At 44.2% G+C, this 13,480-nt stretch overlaps 1 protein-coding gene across 3 annotated transcripts in view; it reads left to right on the forward strand.

The window, feature by feature from the left end:
• LOC144501539 (putative uncharacterized protein MYH16) overlaps nucleotides 1-13,480 on the forward strand; it is a 273,480-nt gene that overhangs the window by 194,596 nt on the left and 65,404 nt on the right. For all 3 annotated transcript variants that reach the window (XM_078225360.1, XM_078225362.1, XM_078225361.1), the window contains 2 exons: nucleotides 2,803-2,930; nucleotides 6,359-6,555. In XM_078225360.1, the coding sequence (XP_078081486.1) occupies nucleotides 2,803-2,930; nucleotides 6,359-6,555 (325 nt within the window). The remainder of the gene's footprint in view (nucleotides 1-2,802; nucleotides 2,931-6,358; nucleotides 6,556-13,480) is intronic.

Genomic DNA, 13,480 nt, shown 5'->3' on the forward strand with positions numbered 1-13,480 from the left:
TCACTGGACTAGTAATTCAGAGGCCCGCACTTAAATCCCACCACAGCAGCTGGTGAAATTCAAATTCAGGTAATACATTTGAAATTGAAATCAGTCTCAGTAATGGTGACCATGAAATTATCATCAATTATTGTGAAAACCCATCTCATTTACTAATGCAATTCAGGGAAGGAAATCTGCCATTCTTACCTGGTCTGGCCTACATGTAACTCCAGACCCACAGCATTGGGGTTGACTCCTAGCTGTCCTCTGAACGGTGCTTAGCAAACCATTCAGTTCAAGACAATAGGGATGGGCAACAAATGCTGACCCAACATGCCCAGTGATGCCCACATCGCATGAAAGAATAATAAGTTTGTATCTGCTACCTTCTGTGTGTTACAGTGTCCAAGAGCTGGTGGGTTATGGAGATATGAGCGGCATGGTGGCACAGTGGTTAGCACTGCTGCCTCACAGAGCCAGGGACAAGGGTTCGATTCCCGGCTTGGGTCACTGTCTGTGTGGAGTTTGCACATTCTCTCCGTGTCTGCGTGGGTTTCCTCCGGGTGCTCCGGTTTCCTCCCACAATCCAAAGATGTGCAGGTTAGGTGGATTGGCCATGCTAAATTGTCCCTTAGTGTCAGAGGGACTAGCTAGGGTCAATGCAAGGGGTTATAGGGGTAGGGCCTGGGTGGGATTGTGGTCAGTGCAAATTCGATGGGCCGAATGGCCACCTCCTTCACTGTATGACTTTATGAACCTGACAGCTCGCCCCTTCATTTTAGGTCATGAATGCCTGTATATCGATAGAATTGGAATTTACTCCGTTTGCTGCGTTAACTGATTGCTCTGTCTCGATCTGGGTTCATCTGCTAAATCCTGGGCTGGAATTATTGGATTTGAGAGCTAATCTCTGGGGGGGTGGGGGGGGGGGGGGGGGTGGGGGGGGAGGGGGGGGGGGGGCGAGCGATGGCCCAGTGGTATTATCACTAGACTATTAATCCAGAAACTCTGGGGACCTGGGTTTGAATCCCACCATGGCAGATGGTGGAATTTGAATTCAATAAATCACATTTGGAATTAAGAATCTACTGATGACCGTGAAACCATTGTTGATTATCAGAAAAACCCAACTGGTCCACTATTGTCCTTTAGGGAAGGAAATCTGCCATCCTTACCTGGTCTGGCCTACATGTGACTCTCAACTATCCCCTGAAATGGCCTAGCAAGCCACTCAGTTCAAGGGCAACTAGGGTCGGGCAGTAAATGCTGGCCCAGCCAACGATGCCAGGTGCCACGAATGAACACAAAAATTATTCGTATTAAAGTTTTCAACATTTGGCGTTGATTCTTGGATTGGATACACATTTGCTACTGATGTTTACCTGGAAGCCGAGAACTGCAATTGCCAAAATAATTATTTTTTTCTTTGGGGAGCAATTTTAGTGGTTGAAATTCTTGTGCCAGAAATGAAACTACAAATCACGAGCATATAAGTGTTGGCTGTACCTTGTTCCATGTTGCATTGTTTGATGGGCTTGGGTGCAGTATGCATCTACAGTTGGTCATTGCTGCAGTGTAAGATGGGTGAGCAATTTAGCAAAGTGGACAGAAAATAAAGACAGAGGAAAGAGAAGGGAAACAGCTCAGTCATCAGCCCTGGAAAGGGAATTAAGGAGTTCAATGACTTGTACCTTTCTGAATAGAAATCTTAGGAAGATGTAAATGACCATCTCACTAAAAGGATTGGAGAGGATAAAACAATGGCTATGAATTTGCCGCCTCCACCAGTGCGAATGGCTACATGGGCGCAAAATCTCGCAAGAATCGAAAAATCTCACGGGCGAGATCTCATTTTCCAATTTATTCCAGCCTGTGCTGGTGATGTTTCTGAGTGGGAACCTCATTTCAATACATTTTAATAAATTTTAACGTGATTAGCATGCTTCCCCACCATGTCGACCTTCTCGCATTTAGAATTCCTGTCACGTTGGCGAGGTTTGCAACTGCTTTTTAAAAATGTGATGCAGTCGTGGGGAGCCTACCCGGGGCGCGCAGGTAAGCATAACCCCCAGTAGGATCAGGTGGGGCAAGGGTTATAACTCAGACAGTGTCCTGGCACAGCCATGGTGGTATGGGCAGGTTGCCAGTGTCGGTGCCGGGGGGCAATGCCAGGGGTGAGCATTTGGGAGCTTCACTGGGAGGGGTTTCCCTTTTATGCTTTGGGGGGGGGGGTTATCCCAGTGCTTATGGAAGAGGATTGGGGGGATTTGGCATTCCCTGTATCCATGTGAATGGGGAGGGGAGCTTTGCCCAGGTGGTTGGGGGGGAGAGGGAGTTTGCCCTGGTGGTTGGGGTTGAGGGGGGGGGGGGTTGTGGTGGGTTACCCTGGTGTGTGTAGGAGGTGCATTTTTTCAAGTGCAGATTTGGGCGCATTTTTTAAAACGGCGCATCGATCTCTGTGAAGCCAACCCTGCCCTGGCTGTCTCAGGCCCTGCCCCGCCAGCATGACGGTGTGAACCACACCTCCATATTTTTGTGCAGATTGCTGGATTATATGGAGATAAAACCAGGCTGTGCAGCTGGAGGGCCTCACACCAGTTTTCTCATCTCTGCCAGCACTCTGTGCAGAAAATGGAAAATACCGCCCAATGTATCAATAGTTCAGATGGTATATGACATGGTGGAGTTCAGACAAACTCAAAAAAAGTGAGAAGTTAAAAGGAAGCTCAAAAAGAAGAAGACCAAAAAAGCCAAGGGATATTCATTAGCTGAGCTTATGTCCTTTTTGATTGTAATTCTAGAAAAAAATTATTGTTTCAGCTGAAAATAATGATTTGAATCGCCAGCTGGAGGAGATGGAGAGTAAAATAGGTCAACTTAGCAGGTCAAAGATCATTCTGACATCACAAGTTGAAGACTTGAAGAAGCAGATTGATGAAGAATCAAAGGTAATTGATGAATCACAGGTAATGTATAGTCATGACTTGTTTGAAAAACCATTGATTTTTCCTGTATCTCCACTCTTCATAAAATTATTGCTCACAACCAACTTTTCCTGTTCTTCTGGGTGAGTGGTTCCTCTCGGGACTGTTCATGCCTCCAATTCCACTCTCAGTCCATTACTACTTGTACTGCACGTGATCCTCCAAGACCAATTCTACAATCATTACACCGCATTCCCCTGGAGTTCTTCCTCAAAACCATCTTACCTCAGAACACCCTACAGACACCATCCAAACACTCATGTGGGCATAGGGATTAGAAGCAGGAGTACCCCATTCTTGAGCCAGCTCTGTCGTTGAATAACATCAATGGTGGATTTAATTTTAGCCTCAACTTCACGTTGCTTTGATTTGATTTGATTTATTATTGTCACATGTATTAGCACACAATGAAAAGTATTGTTTCTTGCGCACTATGCAAAGCATACCATTCATAGAGAAGGAAAGGAGAGCGTGCAGAAAGTAGTGTTACACTCATAGCTAGAGTGTAGAGAACTTAGTGCGAGGTAGGTCCATTCAAAAGTCTGATGGCAGCAGAGAAGAAGCTGTTCTTGAGTCAGCCCCCGATAACATTTCACCCCCTTGCTTATCAAGCACCCTAGCTCCTGATTTCACCCCCTTGCTTATCAAGCACCCTGGCCTCCTGATTTTATTGGCATCTCTTCATGTACTTTTTTTGGCCCTTGGGAATAGTTGGGGGGGAGGGTGGAGAGTGGAGATGGTGGAAGAATTCACGAGCTGATTATCAGCCCATTGTACCACATTATAAACACTCCTACCATGGCCAACAAGTCCTGATGTTGGACTTGAACCTGAAGCTTCTGGTCCAGAGTTAGCAACGCCAGCACTACCGTAAGACCTCCACAACTTTCCATCATGCTAAGACCTCAGAAACACTTTCAAAGATCCAGATGGCAGAGAATTGACAGACCTATGAGGACATTCTGGGGATCCGGGGTGTTACCATTGATCAGAAACTCAGCTGGACTAGCTAAATAAATAGTGTGGCTACCAGAGTAGGTTCCCCCCCCCACCAAATAAAAAAGCCTATCCACAATCTACAAGGCACAACTTAGTTTTGTGATGGAATATTCTCCACTTGTCTGGATGAGTGCAGTTCCAACAACACTCAAGATGCCAGTCCAGATGACTTTGTCAAAGCGGCTTTGTCAAAGGGTCATCTGGACTCAAAACGTCAGCTCTTTTCTCTCCTTCCAGATGCTGCCAGACCTGCTGAGATTTTCCAGTGTTTTCTCTTTTGGTCACTTATCTCAATAACTGACTAAGGCAAAGAAATAAAACAATGCTGGTCTTTATTTGCTCCTTATTTGTTCATGGCATCGCTGGCTGGGCCAGCATTTGTTGCCCACACCTAATTGTCCTTGAACTGAGAGGCTTGCTAGGCCATTTCAGAGGGCATTTAAAAGTCAAACACATTGTTGTGGATCTGGAGTCACATGTAGGACAGGCCAAGGAAGGACGGCAGATTTCCATCCCTATAAGACATTAGTGAACAGTTTTTGCAACAGTCGGCAATGATGTCATAGTCATCATTAGACTTTTAATTCCAGATTTTTTTTAATTGAATTCAAATTTCAACATTTGCCGCAGAGAGATTTGAACCCAGGTCCCAGGGCAATACCCCGGGTCTCTGGATTACTAATCCAGTGACAATACCACCACACCATTGCCTTCGTCTTTTGAACAAATAAACCTTACTCCGATATTAAAATGTGGCTTACTCTTAATTGCGGCATCTGGCAGGGTTTCCCAGAAATAGAACACAACTGATTTCACGAACATCTGCAGTTTAGGTGTAGAGCATCTGCCCTATTAAATTGCTTATTGCTTTGCCGCGTCAGTCCATAAAACGGGTGCAACAATATTAAATTTACGCACCGTGATTAATGATTGGAAAGCAAAGTCAGAATTACAGAATTGTCTGCTGCTGATACTTTGATTAAAGACACGTTGAGTTAAATGTTCGTTTATAAGTGCTGTGGTACAGGGCTTGCATGCCAGGAATGTGTATAAGGAATTGAGGCTTATTCCCCATATTATTTTCCATCGTTAATTTTAATGAATGGAAAATGAAGAGGGAGCGAGCGTGTCAAAATTCTCAGTGCGTGCCCCAGTTCCTGCAGGTCTGTGCTTGACAACTTCCTCACAATGTTTATTACAGCAAATTGGAGCCAAATGTCACGTTGGTTTACGATTTGTTTCATTTTAATAACAAGGTATTAGAAGGGCTTCAGAGAGACAACTTTTATTCCGTGTGCCTGCTCCAAGTTTAAATCCAGCTCCCAGAAATGAAAGGACAGCGTTCCAAAGCATCTTACTAAGTGGCTTAACAGGTTAGAGGTAAAAGAATAGAGAGCTGAATCTACCATGTGGAATCTGTGGAGATGAAACTTAAAAGAACAGCAAGTGTGTGGCTCTGCTGTGTTGCTGGCTCAGATCATTGCTGAGCACGAACACAAGAGCACAGAAATGGGACTAAAGTTTGCTAGTGGCATGGTGGCACAGTGGTTAGCACTGCTGCCTCACAGCGCCAGGGACCTAGGTTCGATTCCCAACTTGGGTCACTGTGCGGAGTTTGCACGTTCTCCCCATGTCTGCATGGGTTTCCTCCAGGTGCTCAGGTTTCCTCCCACAGTCCAAAAGATGTGCTGGTTAGGTGCACTGGCCATGCTAAATTCTCCCTCAGTGTACCCAAACAGGTGCAAGAGTGTGGCAACTAGGGGATTTTCACAGTAATTTCATTGCAGTGTTAATGCAAGCCTACTTGTGACACTAATAAATAACCTTAAAACTTGAACTTAGCCCTACCTTCTGCCCGCATTCTAGACTTGTAACTCCTGCCCTGAACTTATCACAAGCTCTTATAACTTAATGCTATGGTGCTCCGTTCTGCATTCAACATTTTTTTAAACATTGACAGTCATTTGGTTCAAGTAATAAATGTTGTTTAATCCATGCAGTTATTCAATGTTGCTACTCAGATCTTAAATGACACCTCATCATTACACTATCATAGAATCTCTGCAGTGCAGAAGGAGACCATTTGGTCCATCAAGTCTGCACCGACTCTCTGACACAACATCTTACTCAGGCCCATCCCATCCCCACAACCGCACATATTTACCCCGCTAATCCCCCGAACCTACACATCTTGGGACACACAGTGCAATCCAGCATTGCAAATACACCTCACCTGCACATCTTTGGATTGCGGGGAGCAAATACAACGCAGTTAAACTTCTGACTACACTCTCGTTCTCATAACCGTGCATTAACTTCAAATGCTACACAGTCGCGGTTTGTGATTGTGAAACAGTGCATTGTATTTGATCTTAATATTGTTCCTATTTCAGTTGAAGAGCACAATAGCTCTAAGTCTCTCAAGTGCCAAGCATGACAATGAGCTGCTAAAGGAACAAGTGGAGGAGGAGCAGGAGAGTAAATCCGAACTGCAGAGGCTCATTTCCAAACTCAACAGTGAGGTCACCCACTGGCGGACACGCTATGAAACTGATGCTATTCAAAGGACTGACGAGCTTGAAGAGTCCAAGTAAGCAGTGTGGTTTGTTATCAGATACGCTGGAACATGCTCAGCCTACGAGGTTGATTTTATAATCTTTTGCGGTATAGAGCAATAAAAGTTGCACAATAAATTGAAATGTTATTTAGTTGTACACATACATCCTGAAGTGACACAGCAAAAACCATCAGTACTTAAAACCTAGGATACATAACATCGCGGCACTGTGGTTAGCATTGCTGCCTCACAGTGCCAGGAACCCGGGTTCAATTCCAGCCTTGTCTGCATGGAGTTTGTATATTCTCCCCGTGTCTGTGTGGGTTTCCTCCAGGTGCTCCGGTTTCCTCCCACAGCCCAAAGATGTGAAATTAGGTGGATTGGCCATGCTAAATTGCCCCTAATTGTAGGTTAAGGGGAATTAGCAGGGTAAGTATGTGGGGATGGGGTTACGGGTTTGGGGCAAGGGTTAGGCATGGGTAAGATGCTCTGTCGGAGAGTCAGTGCAGACTTAATGGGCCGAATGGTCTCCTTCTGCACTGTAGGTATTCTATGACAATGTAATGATGAGATGTCATTTAAGATCTGAGTAGCAGCATCTATTGCCATTCATTGGTATATGGTTTCTATCAGTTTGCAGTATAGCATTATAATAGCATTATAAGCATTATAATGAAAGTTACAAATACCTGAGGTTTCAGCAAGATGGTGATTTTTAAAAAAAATCAGTATTTAGTCCTCTTGAGCTTTGTGTTGCTTCACTTGAGTTTTAGCCAAAACTGGGGGAAAGATTGTACAAATGGGGCTTTGATGACTTTGTAGAAGAGTTGACAACATATATAGCAGTACTTGAAAACAGTGAGTTAATGTCCCCTCTACGTAAAACATGAACTGTTGTGGTAACTTTCAAATGGAAGCACTTTAGAGAGCTTAGTGCCATGAATTAATGTCTCTTTAAGATATATATCCTTTTCCCAATGTCTTAGAAGATTGAGATAAATGTGCATTGATCTTTGTGTCTTTGTACATTAAAGCAGCTTTGATTATAAAGTTATAATTTTAAGGTTGACTGCTGTACTGAGAATTTGAAAATCTAAGAAAGATGCAAGTGACATGCATATAGATGCATGGGCCTATAGTATTAGAATATTGCTCAGATTGAAGAGGTAGAGATTAACATAGAGGTATATAGCATGGCACAAAGATACTCAGGATTAAATCTGGGCACTTTTATTATTACATGTCAAATCAATGCATTAAGCATTGAGAAGCATAGAACATGTTGGGCTAAATATGATTTGATGACCCAGTTTTAAGTTGGCTGGTGTTGACAGGGTCAGGTCGGGAAGCAGAAGGTGTTTTAAATGCATTTGTCAGAGCCATGGTCTGTACAATGAAATGGTACATCTGATCGAGGTATATAAAACTTTAAAAAGGATTGATAAAGTAAATGTCGACCAAATGTTTCCTCTGATGGGGCAATCTAGAACAAGAGGTCACAGGTATAGGTTGCGAGGCGGTAGATTTAAAACTAAGATGACTCGTAGAGGGTGGTGAACTTGTGGAACTTGCTGCCCCATAGCGCGGTGGAGTCTGAATCGTAGAATGGTTTCACGAGGGAGATAGATATATTTCTCATTTTTAAAAAAAGGCACAAGAGGATATGGGGAACAGGTAGGGAGGTGGATTTGAATCCAGGGAGAGATCAGCCATGATCTGATTGAATGGCGGAGCAGGCTCGAAGGGCTGAATTTGCTGACTTCTGCTCCTAATTGCAACGTTCCTATGTACATGTGTCATTTGACAAACCATGGGTGAGACTTAAATTTATCAATGTCTCATGTGCAGCTCATCATTAGCATAGTCATCTTGCTTGCGTTATTAGAAGCTGGTGAAAATTCAAAGTGCAGTCAGGATAATGGGAGATCAGGGGGGGAATTCCCCCATCCCACCCACTGCAGGTTTGTAGCGAGCGGGAGGGGGGAGGTGGGGGTGGGGGGGTGGGACCACACAAAGGTCCATTGACCTCAGGTGGGATTCTCTGGTTTTGGGGCGAGCGCGGCCGGAGAATCCCACCCCAGATTTGGGAGGCATTAAGTCTAAGCTATTAATTGCTCAGGGTTAGTGCAGGATTATCTGCTTTACATTGAACTGGCTTTCTTGGATCAGTGACTAATGACTACATCCATTGCTAAGCTTTCTTTTCGATGCAGTCTGACTGAAATTAAAAGCAAAACGTTCGAAGAAAATTCAAATTTCTCTGTTTATTTGATTGGTGGCATCTCTTTAAACAAAATGACATCAACTGTGTTCCATTTGAGGTCATTTTTGCCTCCAAAAATCTCGCAATTTACTGAATCAGGAACGAAGGATTTCAAAACATTTTTCCTAAACTTTAATTTTACGTCACTGAGAAATCTGAAGGAAAATGTCTTTGGGAATAACTGTGTGTATCCCATAGATGGGATAGAGTCTTGTGGCTTCAATGAAATTTGACTTTTGATATAATATGGAATCAAAAATCCACGGATTGCTAACACTCCGATCCATCTTTGTATTGTAATTTTCGATTGGTTCACTTACAGATGAAGAGATTGTGGCATAGTGGTGATGTTACAGGTCCAGTAATCCAGAGGCCCAGGTTAATGTTCTAGAGATACAGGGTTCAAATCCCACCATAGCAGCTGATGGAATTTAAAAGCAAAACATAAGTGTGCAATATAAATCTTGTCTCAGTCATGGTGACCATGAATCGATCAAAAATCTACCTGGTTCACTAATGTCCTTTAGGAAAGGAAATCTGCCATTCTTACCTGGATTGCCAACATGTGACTCCAGAACCACACAATGTGGTTGATTCTTAAATGCCCTCTTAAATGTCTACTCGGTCCAAGGGCAATTAAGGATGGGTAACAGATGCTGGCTTTGCAGCAACGCCCCGATCCCATGGAAGAATCCATAAAGACAGTCTCTCATATGGGTTCTAAACTAGTGATCACATTAAAAAAGAAAGCCACAAAGCTTTCTTTTGTCAATCAGGGAGGGGATCAGATCAGGCAAAAGCAAGACAGAGAGCAAGGGAAGTCCAGATTAAACTGCATTTATTTCAATGCAAGAGGCCTGACGGGCAAGGCAGATGAACTCAGGGCATTGATGGGTACGTGGGACTGGGATATTATAGCAATTACTGAAACATGGCTAAGGGAGAGACAGGACTGGCAGCTCAATGTTCCAGGGTACAGATGCTGTAGGAAAGATAGAAAAGGAGGTAAGAAAGGAGAGGGAGTTGCACTTTCAATTAGGGAAAACATCATGGCAGTACTGAGAGGGAATATATCCGAGGGTTCGGCCACTGGGTCTATGTGAGTAGAACTGAGAAATAAGAAGGGGGAAATCGCTTTGAAAGGGTTGTACTAAAGGCCCCCAAATAGTCCGCGGGAAATTGAGGAGCAAATATGTAAGGAGATTACAGATAGCTCCAAGAAAAATAGGGTGGTAATAATATGGGATTTTAACTTTCCCAGCATTGACCGGGACAGCAATAGCATTAGAGGGTTGGATGGAGAGAAATTTGTTGAGTGTATTCAGGAGGAATTTCTCATTCAGTATGCGGATGGCCCAGCTAGAGCAGGGACAAAACTTGACTTCCTCTTGGGAAATAAGGAAGGGCAGGTGACAGAAGTGTTAGTGAGGGATCACTTTGGGACCAGTGACCATAATTGTATAAGATAGCTATGGAGAATTATAGGTCTGGCCCAACAGTTAAAATTCTAAATTGGGGCAAGGCCAATTTTGATGGTCTCAGGCAGGAACTTTCAAAAGTTAATTGGGGGAGTCTGTGGGAAGGCAAAAGGACGTCTGGTAGTGGGAGGCTTTCAAAAGTGTGTTAACCAGGGTTCAGGGTAAGCACATTCCTCTTAGAGTGAAGGGCAAGGCTGGCAGAAGTAGGGAACCCTGGATGACTTGGGATATTGAGGCCCTGGTCAAGAAGAAGAAGGAGGCACATAACATAGATAGCAGCTGCAATAAAGTGAATCCCTTGAAGAGTTTAGGGGGTGTAGGGCAAAAAGGGGACATGAGATTGTTTTGGCAGATAAGGCAAAAGAGAATTCAAAGAGCTTCTACAAATACATAAAGGGCAAAAGAGTAACAAGGGAGAGAGTAGGGCCTCTTAAGGATCACCAAGATCATTTATGTGCGAATCCACAAGAGATGAGTGAGATCCTAAATGAATATATCTCATCGGTATTTACTGTTGAGCAAAGCATGGATGTTAGGGTACTTGGAGAAATAAATAGTGATGCCTTGAGGAGTGTACATATTACAGAGAAAGAGGTTCTGGAAGTCTTAAAGCGCATCAAGGTAAATAAATCCCTGGGACTTGATGAAGTGTATCCCAGGACGTTGTGGGAGGCTAGGGAGGAAATTGCGGGTCCCCAGCAGAGATATTTGAATCATCGATAGTCACGGGTGAGGTGTCTGAAGATTGGAGGGTGGCAAATGTCGTGCCTTTGTTTAAAAAGGGCTGCAGGGAAAAGCCTGGGAACTACAGGCCAGTGAGCCTCACATCTGTGATGGGTAAGTTGTTGGAAGGTATTTTGAGAGACAGGATCTACAGGCATTTAGAGACGCAAGGACAGAATAGGGAGAGTCAGCATGGCTTTGTGAGTGAAAAATCATGTCTCACAAATTTGATTGAGTCTTTTGAAGGGGCAACCAAGACGGTAAATGAAGGCAGTGCAGTTGATGTTGTCTACATGGACTTTAGCAAGGTCTTTGAGAAAGTACCGCATGGTAGGTTGTTGCATAAGGTTAAATCTCACGGGATCCAGGGTGAGGTATCTAAATGGATACAAAATTGACTTCTTGACAGAAGCCAGAGGGTGTTTGTAGAGGGTTGTTTTTCAAACTGGAGGCCTGTGCCAACGGTGTGCCTCAGTGATCAGTGCTGGGTCCACTGTTATTTGTCATTTATATCAATGATTTGGATGAGAATATAGGCGGCATGGTTAGTAAGTTTGCAAATGACACCAAGATTGGTGGCATAGTGGACAGTGAAGAAAGTTATCTCCAATTGCAACGGGATCTTGATCAATTGGGCCAGTGGGCTGACAAATGGCAGATGGAGTTCAATTTAGATAAATACGAGGTGATGCATTTTGGTGGGTTGAACCAGGGCAGGACTTACTCAGTTAAAGATGGGGCTTGGGGAGAGTTATAGAACAAAGAAACCTAGGGGTACGTGTTCATAGCTCCTTGAAAGTGGAATCACAGATGGACAGAGTGGTGAAGAAGGCATTCAGCATGCTTGGTTTCATTGGTCAGAACATTGAATACAGGAGCTGGGACGTCTTGTTGAAGTTGTACAAGACACTGGTAAGGCCACACTTGGAATACTGTGTACAGTTCTTGTCACCCTATTATAGAAAGGATATTATCAAACTAGAAAGAGTGCAGAAAAGACTTACTAGGATGCTACCGGGACTTGATGGTTTGAGTTATAAGGAGAGGCTGGATAGACTGGAACTTTTTTCTCTGGAGCGTAGAAGGCTGAGGGATGATCTTATAGAGGTCTATAAAATAATGAGGGGCACAGATCAGTGAGATCGTCAATATATTTTCCCAAAGGTAGAGGAGTCTAAAACTAGAGCGCATAGGTTTAAGGTGAGAGGGGAGAAATACAAAAGTGTCCAGAGGGGCAATTTTTTCACACGGAGGGTGGTGAGTGTCTGGAACGAGCTGCCAGAGGTAGTAGTAGAAGCGGGTACCATTTTGTCTTTTAAAAAGCATTTAGACAGCTACATGGGTAAGATGGGTACAGAGGGACATGGGCCAAATGCGGGCAATTGGGATTAGTTTAGGGGTTTAAAGAAAAGGGCGGCATGAACAGGTTGGGCCGAAGGGCCTGTTTCCATGCTGTAAACCTCTTTGACTCTAGTGATACTATTGCTAAATTATTAATCCAGAAACTCAGCTAATGTTCTGTGGACCCGGGTTCGAATTCTGTGAGAGCAGATGGTAGAATTTGAATTCAATAAAAATAATCTGGAAGTTAGAATCTACTGATGACCATGAAACCATTGTCGATTGTCAAAAAATCCCATCCCGGTTGACTAATGTCCTTCAGGGAAGGAAATCTGCCCTCCTTACCTGATCTGACCTACATGTGCCTCCGTGCGGGCGGCACGGTAGCACAGTGGTTAGCACTGCTGCTTCACAGCTCCAGGGACCCGGGTTCGATTCCCGGCTCGGGTACCTGTCTGTGTGGAGTTTGCACATTCTCCGCGTGTCTGCGTGGGTTTCCTCCGGGTGCTCCGGTTTCCCCCCACAGTCCAAAGATGTGCGGGTTAGGTTGATTGGCCATGCTAAAATTGCCCCTTAGTGTCCTGAGATGCGTAGGTTAGAGGGATTAGTGGGTAAAATATGCAGGGATATGGGGGTAGGACCTGGGTGGGATTGTGGTCGGTGCAGACTCGATGGGCCGAATGGCCTCTTTCTGTACTGTAGGGATTCTATGATTTCAATGTGCTGGACTCTGAACTGTCTTCCAAAGGCAACTAAGGATGAGCAATAAATGCTGGCCAGCCAGTGATGTCCCGTGTCTCACGAATGAATAAAAAAAAGCTCTCCGACAGCGCTTCTACTTCTTGTGCTTATTCCCAACCCCAACCCCTTCACCACTGCCAAATTAAAATCAAAAACCTTGTCCCTTGGTACATCCTCCATCCACACCTCTTCAAGATGGGGCAATCCTTTTCATCTCTCCCTTCTTAGCTAATGCTTGACCTCACGTGGTGCATAAAATGGAAGACTAGAAGAATGCAAAATAACAGCCGCAAAACTACAACCAAATTCACCCAAATGTTGCCCTGCGTCATTTCAAAACACTCCAGCACAGATTTAGTGAATGAAACTCTTCCAGGTACATCCTTAAGAATGAATGCCAGATGCCTGGAAG

The sequence above is a fragment of the Mustelus asterias genome, chromosome 12, assembly GCF_964213995.1.
Source record: "Mustelus asterias chromosome 12, sMusAst1.hap1.1, whole genome shotgun sequence".
NCBI lineage: Eukaryota > Metazoa > Chordata > Chondrichthyes > Carcharhiniformes > Triakidae > Mustelus > Mustelus asterias.